General features: G+C 40.8%; 1 protein-coding gene across 1 annotated transcript in view; it reads right to left on the bottom strand.

The window, feature by feature from the left end:
* The window catches only part of LOC142002332 (heterogeneous nuclear ribonucleoprotein M-like), a 43,233-nt gene that overhangs the window by 1,224 nt on the left and 23,757 nt on the right, over positions 1-18,252 (bottom strand). Inside the window, exon 2 of the mRNA XM_074978351.1 lies at positions 15,384-15,553. Coding sequence (XP_074834452.1) covers positions 15,384-15,553 — 170 coding nt within the window. The remainder of the gene's footprint in view (positions 1-15,383; positions 15,554-18,252) is intronic.

The following is an 18,252-nucleotide window of genomic DNA, read 5'->3' as shown; positions in this document are numbered from 1 at the left end:
GTAAGGCTGGATGGGACCACGAAAGGTTATTTAGTCCAGCCTCCACAGGCTGAAATGGAGCCAAGTAAACCTAGGCCATTCAGCAAAAGGTATGTGTCTAACCTAGTCTCAAAAACATCCAACGAAGGGGATTCCACAAGCTTTCTTGGAAGTCAATTCCACTTCTCAACTGTCTATCATTAGAAAGGACTTCCTAAAATTAATCTAAAATTTCCCTTGCTGCAGATTTTCCATTGTAGCTTCAATGTGCAAACAGTTGTAACTATTAACCTCTCTGAAGGCTTATCAGGTCTGCCCCAGTCACTGCCTCTCAAGACTGAAGATCTCCAGATTGTTTAACGATACCTCAGAGGCCAGGTTCTCTAAACCTTTTATCATTTTTGTTGTTCTCCAGACTCTAAAGTCTGTCCACATCTTCAAAGTGCAGAGCCCAGAACTGGACTAATATGCAGTACTGTGACCTCACCAGTGCAAAGGAGAGCAGAACAATTGTGTCATACACATGTTAATAGACCCGAGAATTACCTTGTAGCTAAGTACTTAGAGTGGTACCATCTCCAGAGACTACAGCTGCCAACATGTGGATCCAAACAGTTCTCTTCTATCAAGATAACCACAAGCCTATAACAGATGCATCCATGACTTACACCTCTGTATTGGGAGGGCAGCCTTCACCTCACGTTGCATACACACTAAGTACCATCCTTGAGTACTCTCCTTCTAATGTAGCCAAAAAAATCCTTTCCAACAACTACTTTGGGCATAAATATTCAGCATGATGAGGAAAGTCTGAAGCCATTTGTTTAAAACAGCAGAGTCTAGCCACACTATTTAATGCAAATTTTATGTGGTAATTTAAAAACAAATTCTCAGATTACCTGAAATACAGACAATCCACTTCACAAAAGCCAGAAGTGAAAGTTGCAAGGTTGGAAATCAGCAGCAACCTTAAGCCCCCAAAGTAACAGAGCTAGCTGTTTTAGTCTGTATCCTAACAAAACAAAAAAGCATTCATGTCTCACTTCAAAGACTAACAAAATAATTTGTTAGAGCTGAAGAAGTGGGTCTGCCCCACGAAAGCTCATCACCTAATAAATTATTTTGTTAGTCTTTGAAGTACTACATGACTGCTCTTTTTGTTTTCTTATGTTCCCAATAATTCTGTGGGTCCACTGGAAAATACTGATCTGCACTCCAAACTACTAATCAAATCAGCTGCCACTAAAACACAAAAAAACTACACCAACTCCTCAAACAAGTTTTCTCCCCCTTGATCATTGGGCTCAGTTGTAACAAAGCCACAGTGAAATGATTTAACACTTATCCTTGTAATCAGTCTGGTGACCCTTTAGAGAAGTTAACTTTGAAACGAGATTTACTGAAGATGTCCCCAATCGATAATTCACATCTCTTATAAGAAACAGTGTTTGTACCAATTTTATTCTGAGATCTGTGTTCAAGTTTTTTTACATTAATATTTAAAAAGTCATCTAACATTGTTACCCTTCACCTATTTGAGCCTCCTTCCAGGAGCAGCCAAATTTCAGAACAGGGCACCATGTGACAAGCACCATCCGTGAAAGTAAGTTTAGATTACAGAAGAAATATGATAAAGTCCACATCAGCGTTCCCTTTAAGATGAGTACTTGAAAAGCCACCCAGTTCTTCAAATCAGAAGGTAAAGAAAAGGCCTCATGGGACCTTTTTCAAGTACCACTGGGAAAGTACACATTAAGAGACATATCAGTCATGGAAGTACTCTTACCATACAGCTGCATGACATTCTGTGCCCCAATACTGCATTTCCCTTTCCATTACTGGGACCGTGCAAGGAGAAAAAAGGAAAAGTAAAAAAATACCACAAAATGGGGAGGACGGGTCACAACGCTACCCTCTATCAGTAGCCAAGAAATCAGACTGCACTGGGCCACCAACACAGAATGGTACATGAATCCTTTCGGGGAATCCAATCTTTCAGCTACCATACAAAGGCACTGCTGTTTGATCAGAGTTTTTCCTACCTCAATGAACATAAGAATGGCCATACTGGGTCAGACCAAAGGTCCATCCAGCCCAGCATCCCATCTGCCGACGGTGGCCAATGCCAGGTGCCCCAGAGAAGGAGAACAGAAGACAATGATCAAGTGATTTATCTCCTGCCATCCATCTCCTGCCCTTGTTATGAAGGCTGGGGCACCATACTTTATCCCTGGCTAATAGCCATTTATGGACCTAACCTGCAAAAATTTATCAAGCTCTTTTTTAAACCCTAATAGAGTCCTGGCCTTCACAGCCTCCTCGGGCAAGGAGTTCCACAGGTTGACTGTGCGCTGTGTGAAGAAAAATTTCCTTTTATTAGTTTTGAACCTACTACCCATCAATTTCATTTGGTGTCCCCTAGTTCTTGTATTATGGGAAAAGGTAAATAATTTTTCTATATTCACTTTCTCCACACCATTCATGATTTTATATACCTCTATCATATCGCCCCTCAATCGCCTTTTTTCCAAACTGAAAAGTCCCAGTCTCTCTAGCCTCTCCCCATATGGGACCCTTTCCAAGCCCCTAATCATCTTAGTCGCCCTTTTCTGAACCTTTTCTAATGCCAATATATCTTTTTTGAGGTGAGGAGACCACATCTGCACGCAGTACTCGAGATGTGGGCGTACCATAGTTTTATATAGGGGAAGTATGATCTCTTTTGTCTTATTATCGATCCCTTTTTTTTTTTTTAATAATTCCTAACATCCTATTTGCCTTACTAACTGCCGCTGCACACTGCATGGATGTCTTCAGAGAACTATCCACTATAACTCCAAGATCCCTTTCCTGATCTGTCGTAGCTAAATTTGACCCCATCATGTAGTACGTGTAATTTGGGTTATTTTTCCAACATGCATTACCTTACACTTACCCACATTAAATTTCATTTGCCATTTTGCTGCCCAATCACTCAGTTTGCTAAGATCTTTTTGTAGTTCTTCACAATCCCTTTTGCTTTTGACTGTCCTGAACAACTTGGTGTCATCTGCAAACTTTGCCACCTCACTGCTTACACCATTTTCTAGATCATTGATGAACAAGTTGAACAGGATCGGTCCCAGGACTGACCCCTGGGGAACACCACTAGTTACCCTCCTCCATTGTGAAAATTTACCATTTATTCCCACCCTTTGTTTTCTGTCTTTTAACCAATTCCCGATCCATGAAAGGACCTTTCCTCTACCCTATGGTAGATTATAATGGGGGACCTGGCAGAAATTAGAGATTTTTTTATTTTGTTTTAAAAAAATGTTCTAACAAAGTTTAAAATAAAGTTGATCAAGTGGGAAAGAACCACTGCATTACAACTACTGAGTTAAGAAATATTAGCCAGGTATCAAATAAGGGCATGTAAGGATTACTAAAGCTTACGGACTAATACAAGGCAACTATAACCTACAGAAAGGCTGTTTCTACACTAGCCCCCTTCTTTGAAAAATTTTGGGAGCAACAGCAATTTGAAGTACCCCTGCAACTTCCAAGTGCCTGCAGCTACATGGCATGCCAGCACTTCAAAGTTTGCCACGGTGAAAATCAGCCTAATGGAGGTGCTGCATATTCATCACAGCACCTCACTGTTATTCCCCACTCGGGCTGATTACCATGCCCCCTTCAAAGAAGGGCGCTAGTGTAGACACAGCCTTTTAAAAATATGAGCTCAATGATCTATTAAATTTTGCCCAATCCAGATACATATTTCTCCTAGCCTCTGTTTGGTCGTTGTAATACTATGTGGAATGACAGAATGTTTTGAATACAGTAAAACTCTTTTATTCAATATTCATTCAACCAGAAGTCTCAGATGACTGGCACAAACATGCCACTTTCTGATCTTAGCGCATAACTGACCATGGATATTACTCCCAGCCCCAGCGCTACCAGACTTCCCCCAGTCTGCGTCTCGGTGCTGGAGCGGCTAGCACTCCCCCATACTCCGGCTGTCTCTCTGGCCCCAAAGCAGCCAGTGTTTCCCTGAAGCCACCAGCGGCGCCCCCCGCCCCCCACCCCCCAGCCTAGAAGTGGCTTCCTGGCCCCAGAGTGGACAGGGATTGTGCAGCTTTGTCTCCTCTTAGCTGCATGTGCCTCTGTTAACCGGTATATTTGCATATCCAGCAACCTGCTGGTCAGGGGGTTGAAGGATACGAGTTTACTATACCATATGTTAAAGATAAGCTATGCAGCTCAAAGAAAAGAACTAAAATGTTCTGAAAACACAAAGTATCAAAGCAACTTGTTACTACAGCAACCGAAAACACATGCCCCAGGAATTCTGCAATGTACCAAGTTTAATGGATGTGGGTATTTGCTATTGTCATTTTCAGCAGAATTTTACTGTAAATAAAGTTAGGTTTCCAAGTTGCAAAGATTCTTCCACATGGCAAAATTTGTAATTGTGCTTACAGAGGAATGAAATGACGATCTTGGATTCATCTGAAAAGGCATGCCTTAAGAATTTTTTTTTAATATATATATATATATATACATATACACACACACACACACACACACATACATACACACACACACAAAGATGAAAGATAAGGGCACTATCAAAATTTGTTTATCTGTAAATTTTCAAGACCATGAAAAGGGAGGAAAAAGTCTTATTAAACATGAAAATAAAGACCTATTAGCTTGTTCCATTACCTCGCCTATAAAGAATTATTACCTATTGTATATTTGTTTTGTTTGGAAACTAGTAGTCTGGGGAGAAGGAAGAGGATGAATTAAAACAAAAATGATTAAGTAAATGAGATTTTCATTAAGTGTTGATTATTTGAAAATCTGATGTAGAAAAACTGGCATGACTGTCAAGTTTCCACAAAATTTGACCTTTCCCACAAGATGGCAACTCAGAAGTAACCATTAAAGCATAAAGCTTGCTCTGAGCAAAATGGGTGCCGTTCTCTCAAAAAAAGTCAGTTTTCTTTTCCTTTTTTAATTTGTCCACTATTTTATATAAATTCAAAATTTGACAAACTCTCTAAATTTTTAATTACATTTGACTCATTAGTCCCATTAGAAAAGCAGCGTTCATTTCAATATGGCTTGTTTTAAGATATTTCATGCAAGCTCTTTTTAATACAAGCCATAAATAGACTTCCAAAATAGATACACACTGTAGTGTGTAACTCTTTTGTTAGGTGTGTATTATGATATCCAATTAAAGCAGGACTAATAATTGTATTATACTTGCTGAATGCAATCTTCAAGCTTGACAATGAGTGTGTGTGTCCTTGATTTCTGAAATTTAAAACTGTCACTTGTTGAGAAAGCCTTGTAAAAAAGCGTTAAGACATGCCTGACTTTGAGTGTCTTAAGTTTTACTAGATCTCACCCATTCACTTCTAGACTATCCCAGACATATGAAATATAGTTAGAGCTGAAATGTGTTACTTCTAAAACCGATTACCCAAATTTCCATGATCTGAAGCAGGCAGATATAATCAATTGTACTGTATATATTCCAGAGACTTGACAAAAAAGAGCAGGTATTTAATCCATCTAACTCCTACTGGTTTTTAGCAACCTGAAAAGCAAGAACTTTGGTTCATTTTTCAGCCATGAAGCTTATAAAGGTTTAGAAAACTTGACATGAAAGCCTAGATCAGGAGTGTCCAGCCCGCAGGCCACATACAGCCCTGGACAGCTAGTAATGCGGCCCCACAAGATCATAAACTTTTAACATTATGATGTGATTTATATACATTAACTATATTATATATTTTATATGCGACCCTCTTCACTCAATGCGGCCCAGGCAAGCCAAAAGGTTGGACACCCATGGCCTAGATCATAGAATACTCCTTTGACGACAAACATCCTGATAATCTGTTAAATATAGTTATGTCGGGACCATCACAAAAATCAGAGTCTCATTTAATAAACTTCCACATATCTGGCTTCTAATTGGTAGTAGAAAGTATGATACAATCAGTTTGACCACATCTCAGTTTGGAACTCTGAGCAGAAAAAGTCCAAAGATTGTTCCACCTGTTGCTAGGATGGTGCTCAAAGCTTTTCATGGTCCCCAAGTTTTGAGCATCAGATAAAGCCAAGGTGAAATGTGTTACAATAAAGAGATTCACTGAGAATCAGTATTACCAAAAATATTCTTCAGTAAAAACTGAAAACAGCAGAAAATACATCCATAATGACAATGCACTAAAAAACTGGTATGTTGAAGGAAACTGTTTCCTTGTGATTTTTGGGTTTTTAAGGAAACATTTTCTCAAGTTCTGATGGCACTACATTTCTTTCAAAATGCTTTAAAATTCCTGGTGCTCCCTATGCCAAAGTTTATATAGTTAATAGCGTAATATAATGAATTATGGTTACAGGTACGTCTAGGTGACCTGTGTGACAAGCTGGGCTGTAAATCTGCAGTGCTTAGTGTTCCACATATTTACTGTCTATGTGGCCCCTGCCACTATGCACTACAACTCCCCTATTGTACAACAAGCAAGCATAGTATGTCGATGGGGTACAGTGTATGAAGTTACATCCAAGATGCTGGTTTCCAAGGTTACAAATAAATACATATTTTAGAACACTACTTATTTCAAACTAAGAACAGGCTAGAGTTTAAAAGTAACAAGCTGTTTTAAAATAAAAAAGAGAACAAGGCGTGCCTACCATAAACTTAAGTCTGGCTGGTAGGCACGCTGATGGAGCTTCCAGTAGTGATTAGGTTTGTGTGACCAACTGTAATATAAAATGTTAAGTAACAAATCCAGAGCACTTAATTCGAGCTGTTTTTCAAAAAAACCCACTTTGCCTGCATCATACTTTCTGGGCACAAACTACCTCAGTATCCAATTCATGGAGAGAAGCCAACAAGAATATCTAAAGCAGCGGTTCTTAACCTGGAGTACACACCCCCCCTGCGGGTGCAGGACATGCTAGTGTTTTTTTTAGAAGGGAAATCACTGAACACACAAATTAAGCACCAACATCTTTTCGGGGTAGTACCTGTGTATTTTTTTATGCCTACTGTACACTATTTGTGGTAATAACAGAACTATTTTACATTCATTTAATATGCATTTAAAAGTATATAGGTCCCCAACCTCCATTTTTGATATGGGGTGCAAGAAAATATTTTGAGAACCAAAGGGGTGCAGGCTGCACTAAAGGTTAAGAACCACTGATCTAAAGAGTTGACAGGGATGAGTGGGAAACGATGACGTTTCACTATATGTTTACTATTGGAAATTTTTTGCAGCTCTGTTCATCTACATAGACCTACCGATCATCTCATCAAGAAACAGTTTTGCATACTGCCTTTCTTTCTACACTGAATACAAATTCAGATTGTGATGTTTCCATATTTGTATTATTTCTCACAATTAGGATACAAAGATGTAGCCACGATTACTGCAGATGCAGTCAGTGATTCCTAGAACGGTTACTCATTTTTCATGACTGCATGAGATGTTCATGTCCACTCCAAGTAGGTGTATACGATCATGCACAGAAGCTGGAAGTTTTTTGTTTTTGGGGTTTTTTTTTTGGTTTTTTTTTTGCGCCTAGCAGCAACCATTGGATCAACCTTGACATCCTCTGGAGTGGCACAGTTATTGCTGACTGGCCAACCACCCTGGTTCGTCTTACCTTTACTCCGACAGAGGGATAAGAGGGTGGGTATTTGAACAGACATGAATACCACATCCTGAACAGTTATGAAAGGTAACTTTCTTCAAGTGCTTGTTCATGTGCTTTCCAATCAGGTGACTCACAAGCTGAAGTGTTTGGAGTTGGTATCGGAGCCACAAGCTGAGGGGAGCACTACACTACCACTTCTCTGGCCTGCTGCGTGACTGTATAATGTGCAGTGAACTTAAGGATGGAAGACCATGTCCCGTTCCAAAGCTATGTAGAGCAGTGACATGCATGAGAAACACTGTGGCTGAAAGTTGCAACCTGGTGAAATGAGCCACAGCTGCAGGAGCAGAGACCCGTGGAAAACTGTAGCATTTGCAAAGGCAGAAGACTATCCAGGAAGAGACCTGCCGAGATGACACAAGCTGGCCTTTAATCCTATCTGCAACAGCTACAAATAACTGGGCTGATTTCTTAAACAATCTAGTTCCCTCAATGTAAGAGGCCAATGCCCCTGCATAGGTCCAGGATACGGAGTCTTTGTCCTCAACTCCTGAAATGCAATTTAGGATAAAAGCACCAGGAGAAATATGTGCTGATTGATGTGGAACTGAGAAACCACCTTAGGCAGCAATGCCACGTGAGGTCTTAACCGCACCTTGTCTTTGAAGAAAATGGTAGAGGGTGGTTCTGACATTAGGGCCCTAAGTTCTGACACTCTCCTGGTTGCGCTTATAGCCACCAGGAAATCCACCCCCAAAGAGACAACATGTAGTCACAGGGTTCAAATGGACAACACACGAAGCCTTGAAAGAATTAAGGGACCTCTGGCTGTAGGCTGTCCAGACCTTTTAGAAACCATCTAAGCATGGGATCAGAATACTATATGGCCTTGTACGCCAATATTGTGTCTAGGAGGACGACCCTTAATAGACGAAATTGAAAGACCTTGTTGTTTAGGGTGATGGAGGAGAAGTGGAATTGGTACCGACATAGATGAGTCATGCTGAGATGTCCAGATGAAGAAGCTTTTCCATTTGGGCAGCTAAGTGGCTCTTGGGGAAGGTTTTCGTCTACCCATGAAAACTCTATAATCTTGGTCTGAGCAAAGCAGCTCTCTAGTGTTCAGCCACAGAGCTGTGCAATGTATGGACTCAAGATTCAGAGGCTGGAGACAACTGTCTTGAGCATAAAGACCCAGGTAGAGATAAAGTGTGGCATGTATTTCCACTGACATGTCCACAAAGGACACTTACCAGCCCTGATGAGGTCAGGCTGGCGATATAAAGGGTCACCTGTGCTTAAGCCCTCTTTATTTTGAGTACTGTGAACCAACAAGATCAGTGGGAAGGTGTAGAGGAAATGATGTGTACATGGGAAAAAGAACAAAAACCAGAGACACTTCATGTCCTCTTGTGGTGCGTGGCGAACAAATCCATTTGGGGAGCATGAAGTCGGCAGTATCAGGGCAAAAAGAACAACCAAACAAAAAAAAAAAAAAACCCACACACTTAAGCCCATGGGAAACCCGCTGAGATGGTCTGCCAGCTTGTTATGAGCTCCAGGAATACAAGATGCTTCCAGATGAACTGACTGTTCCACAACGATGTCCCATAGAAAGAGGCCTTTTCTGAACAGGGGAGAGGAGTGTACACGTTTGTTGATAAAAGAACAGCCATCATATTGTCAGTCAAACGGTGCTCTGTTATGCGTACACTGAAAGTCTGGCATGTGAGACATACTACCCTCAGATCCCTGCCGTTGATATGCAGAATTAAATTGGCTTGGGACCAGTGACCTGGAGCCCTGAGGTCCTTCTAACTCAAGATGGACATGTCTATCACTAATACCTGGGTCAGCTGATGAAATGCAAAGGGGACTCCAGAGTGAGTGTTGCTGGTGTCCACTCGCCACCCCAAGCAGTACAGCACGAGGCCCAGAAGGGTCACAATCATGGCCAGGCTATGGGGGCTGGTCAGCATACTGATGGACACATTTGAAGAGTCCTGAACCTGGCACAGTGCACCATACATACATGCACCAATGTATCAGAGAAGCTTCAGGCAGTTTTACACTGTGATGGTAGGGAACAGCGCGAGTCTCTGGATGATGTCAAAGACTGGAATCTGGGGTATGGTAGATATGCCCCGGCTGGGACTGAGTCTAGAATCTCCCCAGTAAATTCTATCCTTTGAATCAGTGGCAGCAGATTTTGCCATTAGTCATCCAGACAAGGAACACTTGCACATTGCATTCACACAGCAACACTGCTACAACTACCACGCATTTTGTAAAGAGCAGAAGGGCTGAGGATAGGCTGAATGGCAGGATTGTCAATTGGCAGCAGCTGTTATTCACTACAAATCTGAGATTTCTCATGTGGTGGAGTGATGGCTATATGGAAAATATATGTTCTCTAGGTCAAGGGTAGCATACTAGTCTGCCGGATCCAGAGATGAGATAATGGAGGAAGGGGAAACCATGTAGAACTCGAGTTCTCGCAAGTCAAGAATGGACCCGAGACTGCCCTTGGGTATTAGGAAATACCTGGAGTAAAAACCCTTGGCCCTGTGCTTGTGAGAACCCACCTCTATTGCCCCTAGAGATAAAAAGGAACTGCACCTCCTGTATAAAGGAGCTGCTTGTCAGAAGGGACACTGAAGAGGGACAAGGAGTGAAGGCAGAAGGGAAGAGAATTGGCATGGCATATCCCTTCTCTACCATGCTGAGCACCCCAGAGTCTGAGGATGAGGCAAGGTAGAATGGGGGTAGTCAGGAGGCAAAGGTAAAACAGTTTGGCTACAGAGGGACAACTGTTTTCAAGTGCATCTTCAAAAGACTTGTTTCAGACTAGAGGGAGGCTTAAGCTGGCAAGAGATTGTGCTAGAGTCAAGGTGTTAGCTCTTTTTACCTCATTAGTTTCTCCTATGGAAGGAGTCATGGTGGCTCAAGGGTTGCAGATGCAACAATTTTCTTTTTGGGACCCTCATCCACACACTTTAAACACTGAATGTGAGGGTTTCTTTTGGCATCAGTTTGCCACAAGCCTGGCACGTTTTAAACTATAACTATCAAGGGCAACCCCCGTACAGGGAAAAGAAAGAGGGGGTATTACCCCCTCAAACTATTTTAACTATGAGCTACAAACTACATACACTGATTGTTGCTTTGAGCGCTTATTAGGCAAGAGTGTTCAGCTCCAGTTGCAGTCAATGAGGCAGTAAGAAGGAATTGTGGGTTGGCAAGTAAGCAAAGCATTATATTAGGCATCTAGGATGACCTGACAGGCTGTTAGGCAAAAAATTTTCTAGCTTCTGTGCACATGTGAGAGCACACACCTGATTGGAATGGACATAAAACAAGTATGTGAAAAAGAACTATTATCTTCCAGTCTTAAATATGTCTTGAGGGCAGTTCCAATTACTGCTCTTGCCAGTTTGCGTCTTCAACAGCTAGTTATTTTCTCTTAACTTGTGATTCATATAGTGTGGCTCCATCTCACAACTGACAGTCCTCGTTAACTACTTTCTCCCAATTTTAGAAACTATTAGAAGTCAGGGTTTTAGTAGAATGAGATCAAATATTTCATATAAAATTGAGTTTAATATGTTGCCTGTCATCTCGCTCCAAATGAGAGAGTTGGTAACGAGGGCTGATAAAAGATTTAAGAAGTTGTGATTAATCATATGATTAATTGTACTATTAAACTGAAAACTATTTAAATATCTTTGCACATTTTTTACATTTTCAAATATTTTCTTTCAATTGTAACAGAATGTGAAGTGTGCAGTGCTTACCTGATATTAGCTTGATTACAAAAGACAAGGATAGCATTTTTGAATTCACCTAAGTACAGAAGTGCAACCTCTATTATGAATGTTGAACTTACAAATGTAGGATTATGTACAAAAACTAACTGCATTCAAAAACTATTTAAAACTTTAGAGTTTAGCAAGTCCACTCTGTCCTACTTCCTGTTTAGTCAATTGCTCAAAACAAGCTTATATTTGCAGAAAATAATGCTGCCGACTTCATGACATCTGAAAGTGAGAACAGGCAATATGGCAGCATGATAGCCAGTATCACCAGATACTGCCAGACGTGCTAAAGATTCATATGTCCCTTCATGCTTCAATAACAATCCCGGAGGACATGTCCATGCTGACAACAGGTTTTTTAGCTAATGACAAAGCAGTGCAGACCAAAACATTCACTTTTGTCATCTGAGTCAGATGCCCCCAGTAGAAGGTTGATTTTTCCTTTTCAGTAGTTTGGATTCTGTAGTTTCCACATCAGTGTCTTGTACTTTTAAGGCTTCGAGAAGCATGCTCCATGCTTTGTCCCTCAAACTTTGGAAGACACTTCAGATTCTTAAACCTTGGGTCGAGTGCTGTGGCTATCTTTAGAAACTTCACATTGCTCCTTTCTTTAAATTTTGTCAAGTCTGCAGTGAAAAAGGGTCTTAAAAGGCTACCACCACATAATGAGGCCTCATCTGAGAATGCTATAGCAGAAAATATGGCAAAACACATAAGTAACAGCAGGAGACATACAATTCCCCCTCCCCTGCCAGTTCAGTCACAAATTTAACGCTTAAAAAGACCACAAGCATTGTCAGCACGGAAGCATGTCATATGAAACAGCAGCCAAAGCATGAAGAGGCAAACAAATATTTAACATATCTGGCATGTAAATACCTTGCGACACCAGCTATGGAAATGCCATGATAGTGCCTGTTCTCTCTCTCACGTGAGATTGTGAATACCTGCTAGAAATGAAAGCTTTTTCTTAGCATTTGTTTGAACGAGTAGAAAAACTGAGCGGACTTCTAGGTACTAAAGTTTTACATTGTCACATAACTGCCCTCAAAAAACAAAACAAAATCTATATTTGAGCTGCATTTTGATAATTAAGAGATTGTGTTACACTACAGGTATTTGGTTAAAAAAAGCACAAACTATTTTGTATCTGTGTTGTAACTGAAATCAATAATTGAAAATGTAGGAAACATCCAAAATAGTTAATAAATGTCAATTGGTATTCTATTGTTTAACAGAACCATTAAAACTGTGGTTACTCATGATTTTTAAAAATAGCCGTATGGGTAACCTGAACTGCTAACAGCTCTACAATATCAGATTAAAAGGGAACTACATTAGCTTCTCCACATACCACCACCACCTCTTTCATTTGTTAGGTGAACACTATAGAGAGCTACAGTAAACTCTTCCATATCTGGCAGCCCCAAGACCAGGAGGTTGCCAGATATTCAAATATTCTGGATAATACAGTGGTATTCCTAGCAATGCACAACATTCAAGAAAAACAATATATTAAGAAGCAAACAAAAATGTATGCAGAGTATTTACTAACAGTAGTACTGTACACTATAAAGTTAGTGTATTTGTATTTACTTTTATTATACTGTACTTATGGAAAACATAACTAAAATTTACTTAAGATTAAAATGACAAATTTGAAAGCTCAGATGACAGAATGTCGGATATGAAAGAGTTTACAGTATTTGGCATCCAACCTTTTTCTACCTTTAAACTTCACATACTAAAATGGCATTTCACCAAAAGATATGCATAGCCTCATTCATCTGCAGAACCTTTTTGCTACGTGCAATGCTACTGACATCAGCGTAGCTCAACATGTTCTGTTAACCAATACAGGGGAGTTTCAAACAAGAACGTCTGAGTTTTATTAAAAAAAGTGAGGATACTGCACACCTGTAATTCCAAGTTTCACCAATGCACTGAAAATGACAACCAAGGCACCACTCTTCAGAGTGATATGCCACCTTTTGAAAGAGATTTCAGATGTACACATCAGAAAACCAAATTGGAGAGATGAGCAGACCTCTAAAGCTCGTGTCTCCTAAACCATACTTACTGGCACAAAAAAGCTGATTGAGGTGAATTGCTTCTAAGTTCAGCAACCTCCTATGTCATTGGCATAAATAACTTAAAAAAAATCTTCTAAATGATTGCTGAGTGATGGAGCAGTAAAAATATCACCTATATTTATCCTTTATGTTCAAAGCTGTTTCACATACTCCCAAAATTTTAAACTTTGGGCCTGTAATTCTTACACATACAAACCAAGAGTTCAAACAGAATTTTCAAAGCCACATTCCTGGTTCTTGGAACTACTACACCTTTTATCAAGAGATACCAATTCAGCAAGTTCAAGCATAGCACAAGAAAACCAATTTGGGAAAAATCAATGACCATTTAAAATAGATCACAACTACACAGCAAATCTAAACTGTTAACATTTTCGGGCAGTCCCAAAAACCAAGAACAATGCATCTGAATATTTATCATAACAAGGCCTGCAGACAGAATGAAGAGGTTTCACTGTTCCCCTAGGAGCATTTGCAGGATTGAGAAGCTGAACAGCAAGGCAGGAAACAATCTCACATCGGACTTTTCCATCCACGTGAACTGGAGAAAAACCACAAGACACTCGGAATGGAATTCAACACAGTACTTAAAGACATCTACACATAGAAAAACTCCGGTTACTCAATGTTTCTTGCACATCCAATAAAAATAATACAGTTCTAAAACACAGGATCATTCATAATTAATGCTATTGGCAAGCAGTTAAATACAGGTACCACTATTTTATTGTGTCAAATCAGGACATTAATTATGAATGTTCCCCATGACCTACAGTCCTTTTTAGTTACATGCATTCAATTCCAGTTTTCATCCAGAAAAAAAAATGAGAGCCTTTTGGGAATGTGTGTTCCCTTTCGTTTAGGCCACAGCTTGTGAGTACATTACCTAATATTCCTTACCTAGTTTATGCCACAATTAACCATTAGTCGCTAATTTGCAAGACATATCTAATTATCTCTCATTCTCTTACTATGTATTTAAGAAGTGACCTACAAGAGAAAACGGGTATGCTATTATAAATCTTTAAAAAAATTGAGACCTTTAAGTCATAAGCAGGTTCTCCTGATATACACATAAGAAATTCAGATCTTGACACTCATTTTCCAGTCTTCCTGCAAACATTAATGAAAGCAAACAAGTAAAACTTAAGTGAGTGGGAAGCATTTTAGAATACTGGCAGAAGTCCAAATTAATTCTGTTTTTTTCTGACAGATTCAGAATCCTTACCTGCTCAAATACACAAATCAGTAATTTAATATGAAAAACTGTTTGGGGAGGAATGGAAAAGGGGAAGAACAAACACAAACACTTTTTCAAGGCCTCCTTTACAAATAACAGCAAATACTGAGGCACAAACCAATTCTCCACCTTTGCAGGTCACACTTAAATACATTTAAGTTCTCCTGAATACAATACAACAATACTGATTATCTAAACACGAGTCACACTATTCAATTTTGATTCTAGGACAGCTACATATACTAAATCAGCAATTAAATGGACAACCTACATTAGCCCAAAACATGACATACTTCAGAGCATGTTTAGTACCTCTAAAACAAGTCCTGATGTAGAAAGTCTGATGTTTTCCATAAGACAATGGCACCTTTCAAGCTTTGAAGCACTATTAACCACATGCCAACGCAGGAACTATTCTGTATAGAAAGCTGCCTAAGAACGAATATCGTGCAACACCAAAAAGGCTTTAATGTAGACTCCTGACAAAGCATCACTAATTCTATCCAGATCAACTAATAAATTACAATTGTGAGGACACAGTCAGGCACAGTTGACAGACACCACTCTGCCACCCAAAGCATCCATTACCTTTCTCTTTCACCAGGTCTTTGAGAGACTGCCACTTCACATCAAATGGAATATTTGTAATAAAAGCACGATATCTTTTAGAAGGGTTGGCATATGGCTCAAAACGATTTCCACCTCTTTTGACACTTTTCTCTTTCCTTTTTTCATTCTGGGTTGGTCGTTCACCTTCACTGCAAGCAAAAATACAAGTATTTAGATTGAATTTAGCAATGTCTGCATTAGATGAAGTCTAATCACACCTTTCAAGATCATACCTTTAAATACATAAAGAAACAGTTCATACACATACACCACTACATTGCTTGGAACTATGGCAATTTGTAACTAACGTTAACTTTAGTTACATTTTGGTTTCATGATAGAAGTATGACTGAACTATTAAACAGCTGCATTTCAAATGAGTAGGTCTTGGAGATTGTGACCTGTCTACCACCTGGCTGCAGATACTTAACCTAATGCCTCCCACCCCAAATAGAATGTAGTTAAAAGGTGCTCCTCTCCCCATGCAGGCCATCTAGATTTGCAACCCATTTAACGTCTTTTTTTAGTATAAACGGGCAGATTTTGCACTAAAATGTTGACAATTTTTTTTCAGTACTCCTTTCTGGCAAATTAAGATAAGAAATCACAGTTTCCATCAAGAATATATTTCACATAGAAATAGACTTTCAAATTAGGTCAATTTTTAAAAACAAAGGGTGAAAAAGCTACCAGAAAAGTTTAAATTTTATCTATCCAGGGAGAGTTCACTGGCATCTGGGGAGGCATGTATGAAGGAAGTGATTTTGTTTTTCCACTCAAATAGTTTTAAACATTTATCAGGCCATTTAGGAGAAGAGTTCCATTGGATTCAGGAGCTTCACTTTACCTTGGATCACAAATCATCAATCCACATATAAACCAGCCCACGATTACTTTTGTAACACCGCTGTTTTATGCTGTTGTCAGCATTTTAGGATAAAAACTTAAGCTTCAAGAAATGATTAGAAGAGGGCATAGGCTCAACTGCATATCAATCAATTATGACTAAGCCTGTAGAAACAGTAATGACGCTTATTTTGAAGGATTCTATTTGCCTTAGTTTTCCCATTTTTATGCTTCAAATTTCACAGTATGAAGGCTACCTGATTTCACTATCGCTGGCAAACAGAAAGCAAGCACACTAAAAACCTTGAAGCCTTTATAAATCAGGCATCCATGCAAGACCCCACAGAACAAGGCTTTACTTATACTAGACAAGAAATTATAACACACACTTCCACCTCCTGCAAAAAAAAAGAGAGTTACCTGTTCCGTCACTGGTATTCTTCGAGATGTGTTGCTCACGTCCATTCCAATTTGGGTGCGCGCCAAGCACATGCCCAGTTGCCAGAAGCTTTTTGCCCCAGCTGGTAGCCTTAGGGTCAGTGTGGTGCCCATATGGCCACCCATATATGCACTGCCTGCGCCACCCCCACCCCGTCAGTTCCTTCTTGCAGGCTACTCCAACAGAGGGGAAGGTGGGAGGGTTTTGGAATGGACATGAGCAACACATCTCGAAGAACACCAGTTACGGAACAGGTAACTGTCTTTTCTTCGAGTGATTGCTCGTGTGCATTCCAATTTGGGTGACTGCAAGCCAATGCCTAGGAGGCTGGGTCGGAGCCCCAAAAGGAGTGCAGGACAGCCCTGCCCACTGCAGTGTCTTCCCATGCATGCTGCATAACGCGCTGCAAACATGCGAATGGAGAACCAAGTGGCCGCTCTGCTGATGTCCTGGATAGGGACTTTGGCCAAGAACGCCACAGAGGACACCTGTGCCCTTGTGGAGTGCGCCCTGATTGGCAGACGGGGAACCCCCACCAGTTTGTAACACTCACTGATACAGGCTACTATCCAGGAGGAGATCTGCTGAGACGAGACTGGATGCCCCTTCATCCTGTCTGCCACTGCAACGAACAGCTGCTGTGACCTCCGGATGGGTTTGGTCCTGTCCATATAGAAGGCCAGTGCCCTCCGGACATCCAAGGTGTGTAGACTCTGCTCCCTAGGGGAGGCATGGGGCTTTGGGTAAAACATCAGCAAGGTGATGTCTTGGTTAATATGGAAAGGGGAGACCACCTTAGGCAGAAATGCCGGTTGGGGTCTTAGTCTAACCTTGTCTTTGTGGAACTCTGTATAAACTGGGTCCACCGTCAGGCGCCTTAGCTCTGACACCCTTCTGGCTGAGGCAATGGCCACCGGGAATGCCACGTTGTAGGTAAGGAACAACATAGAACAAGAGGCGAGAGGTTCAAAAAAAGGGGGAGCAATCAACTTAGACAAAACCAAATTAAGGTCCCACATTGGCAGGGGGGCCCGAACCTGTGGTTTAAACTCTCTCCATTCCCTTCATAAACCTTTTTACCACCGGGTCCGAGAAGACCGAAAACCTCCCATCCCCTGGGTGAAACGCTGAAATGGTTGCCAGGTGTACCTTTAGGAAAGATACTGACAGCCCCATCTGGCTCAGAGCCAGCAAGTAATCTAGGACACTCGGTATTGGGGCCTCTCCCGGGGACATCCCCTTTTAGGTGGCCCAAATGGTAAATCTTTTCCATTTGGCTACATATGCTACCCTTGTAGAGGGTTTCCTCCTATTCAGCAATATTTCCTTGACAGGTTCAGAACAGGCCAGCTCAACTGGTCTCAGCTATGGAGCCTCCATGCTGCGAGATGCAGCGCTTGGAGATCGGGGCCTAACATGTCGAACGTTGCTCTTATTAGCTGTACATGTTTCAACACCTGTCCTTGTGACCGACCGCTGATCAGCCAGTCGTCTAGGTAAGTGAACAGATGCACACCCTGTGTGCGTAGGAAGGCTGCCACTACTGACATACATTTGGTAAAG

The sequence above is a fragment of the Carettochelys insculpta genome, chromosome 27 (assembly GCF_033958435.1).
Source record: "Carettochelys insculpta isolate YL-2023 chromosome 27, ASM3395843v1, whole genome shotgun sequence".
NCBI classification, from domain to species: Eukaryota; Metazoa; Chordata; order Testudines; family Carettochelyidae; genus Carettochelys; species Carettochelys insculpta.
This window is presented reverse-complemented; position numbering and strand designations above follow the sequence as displayed.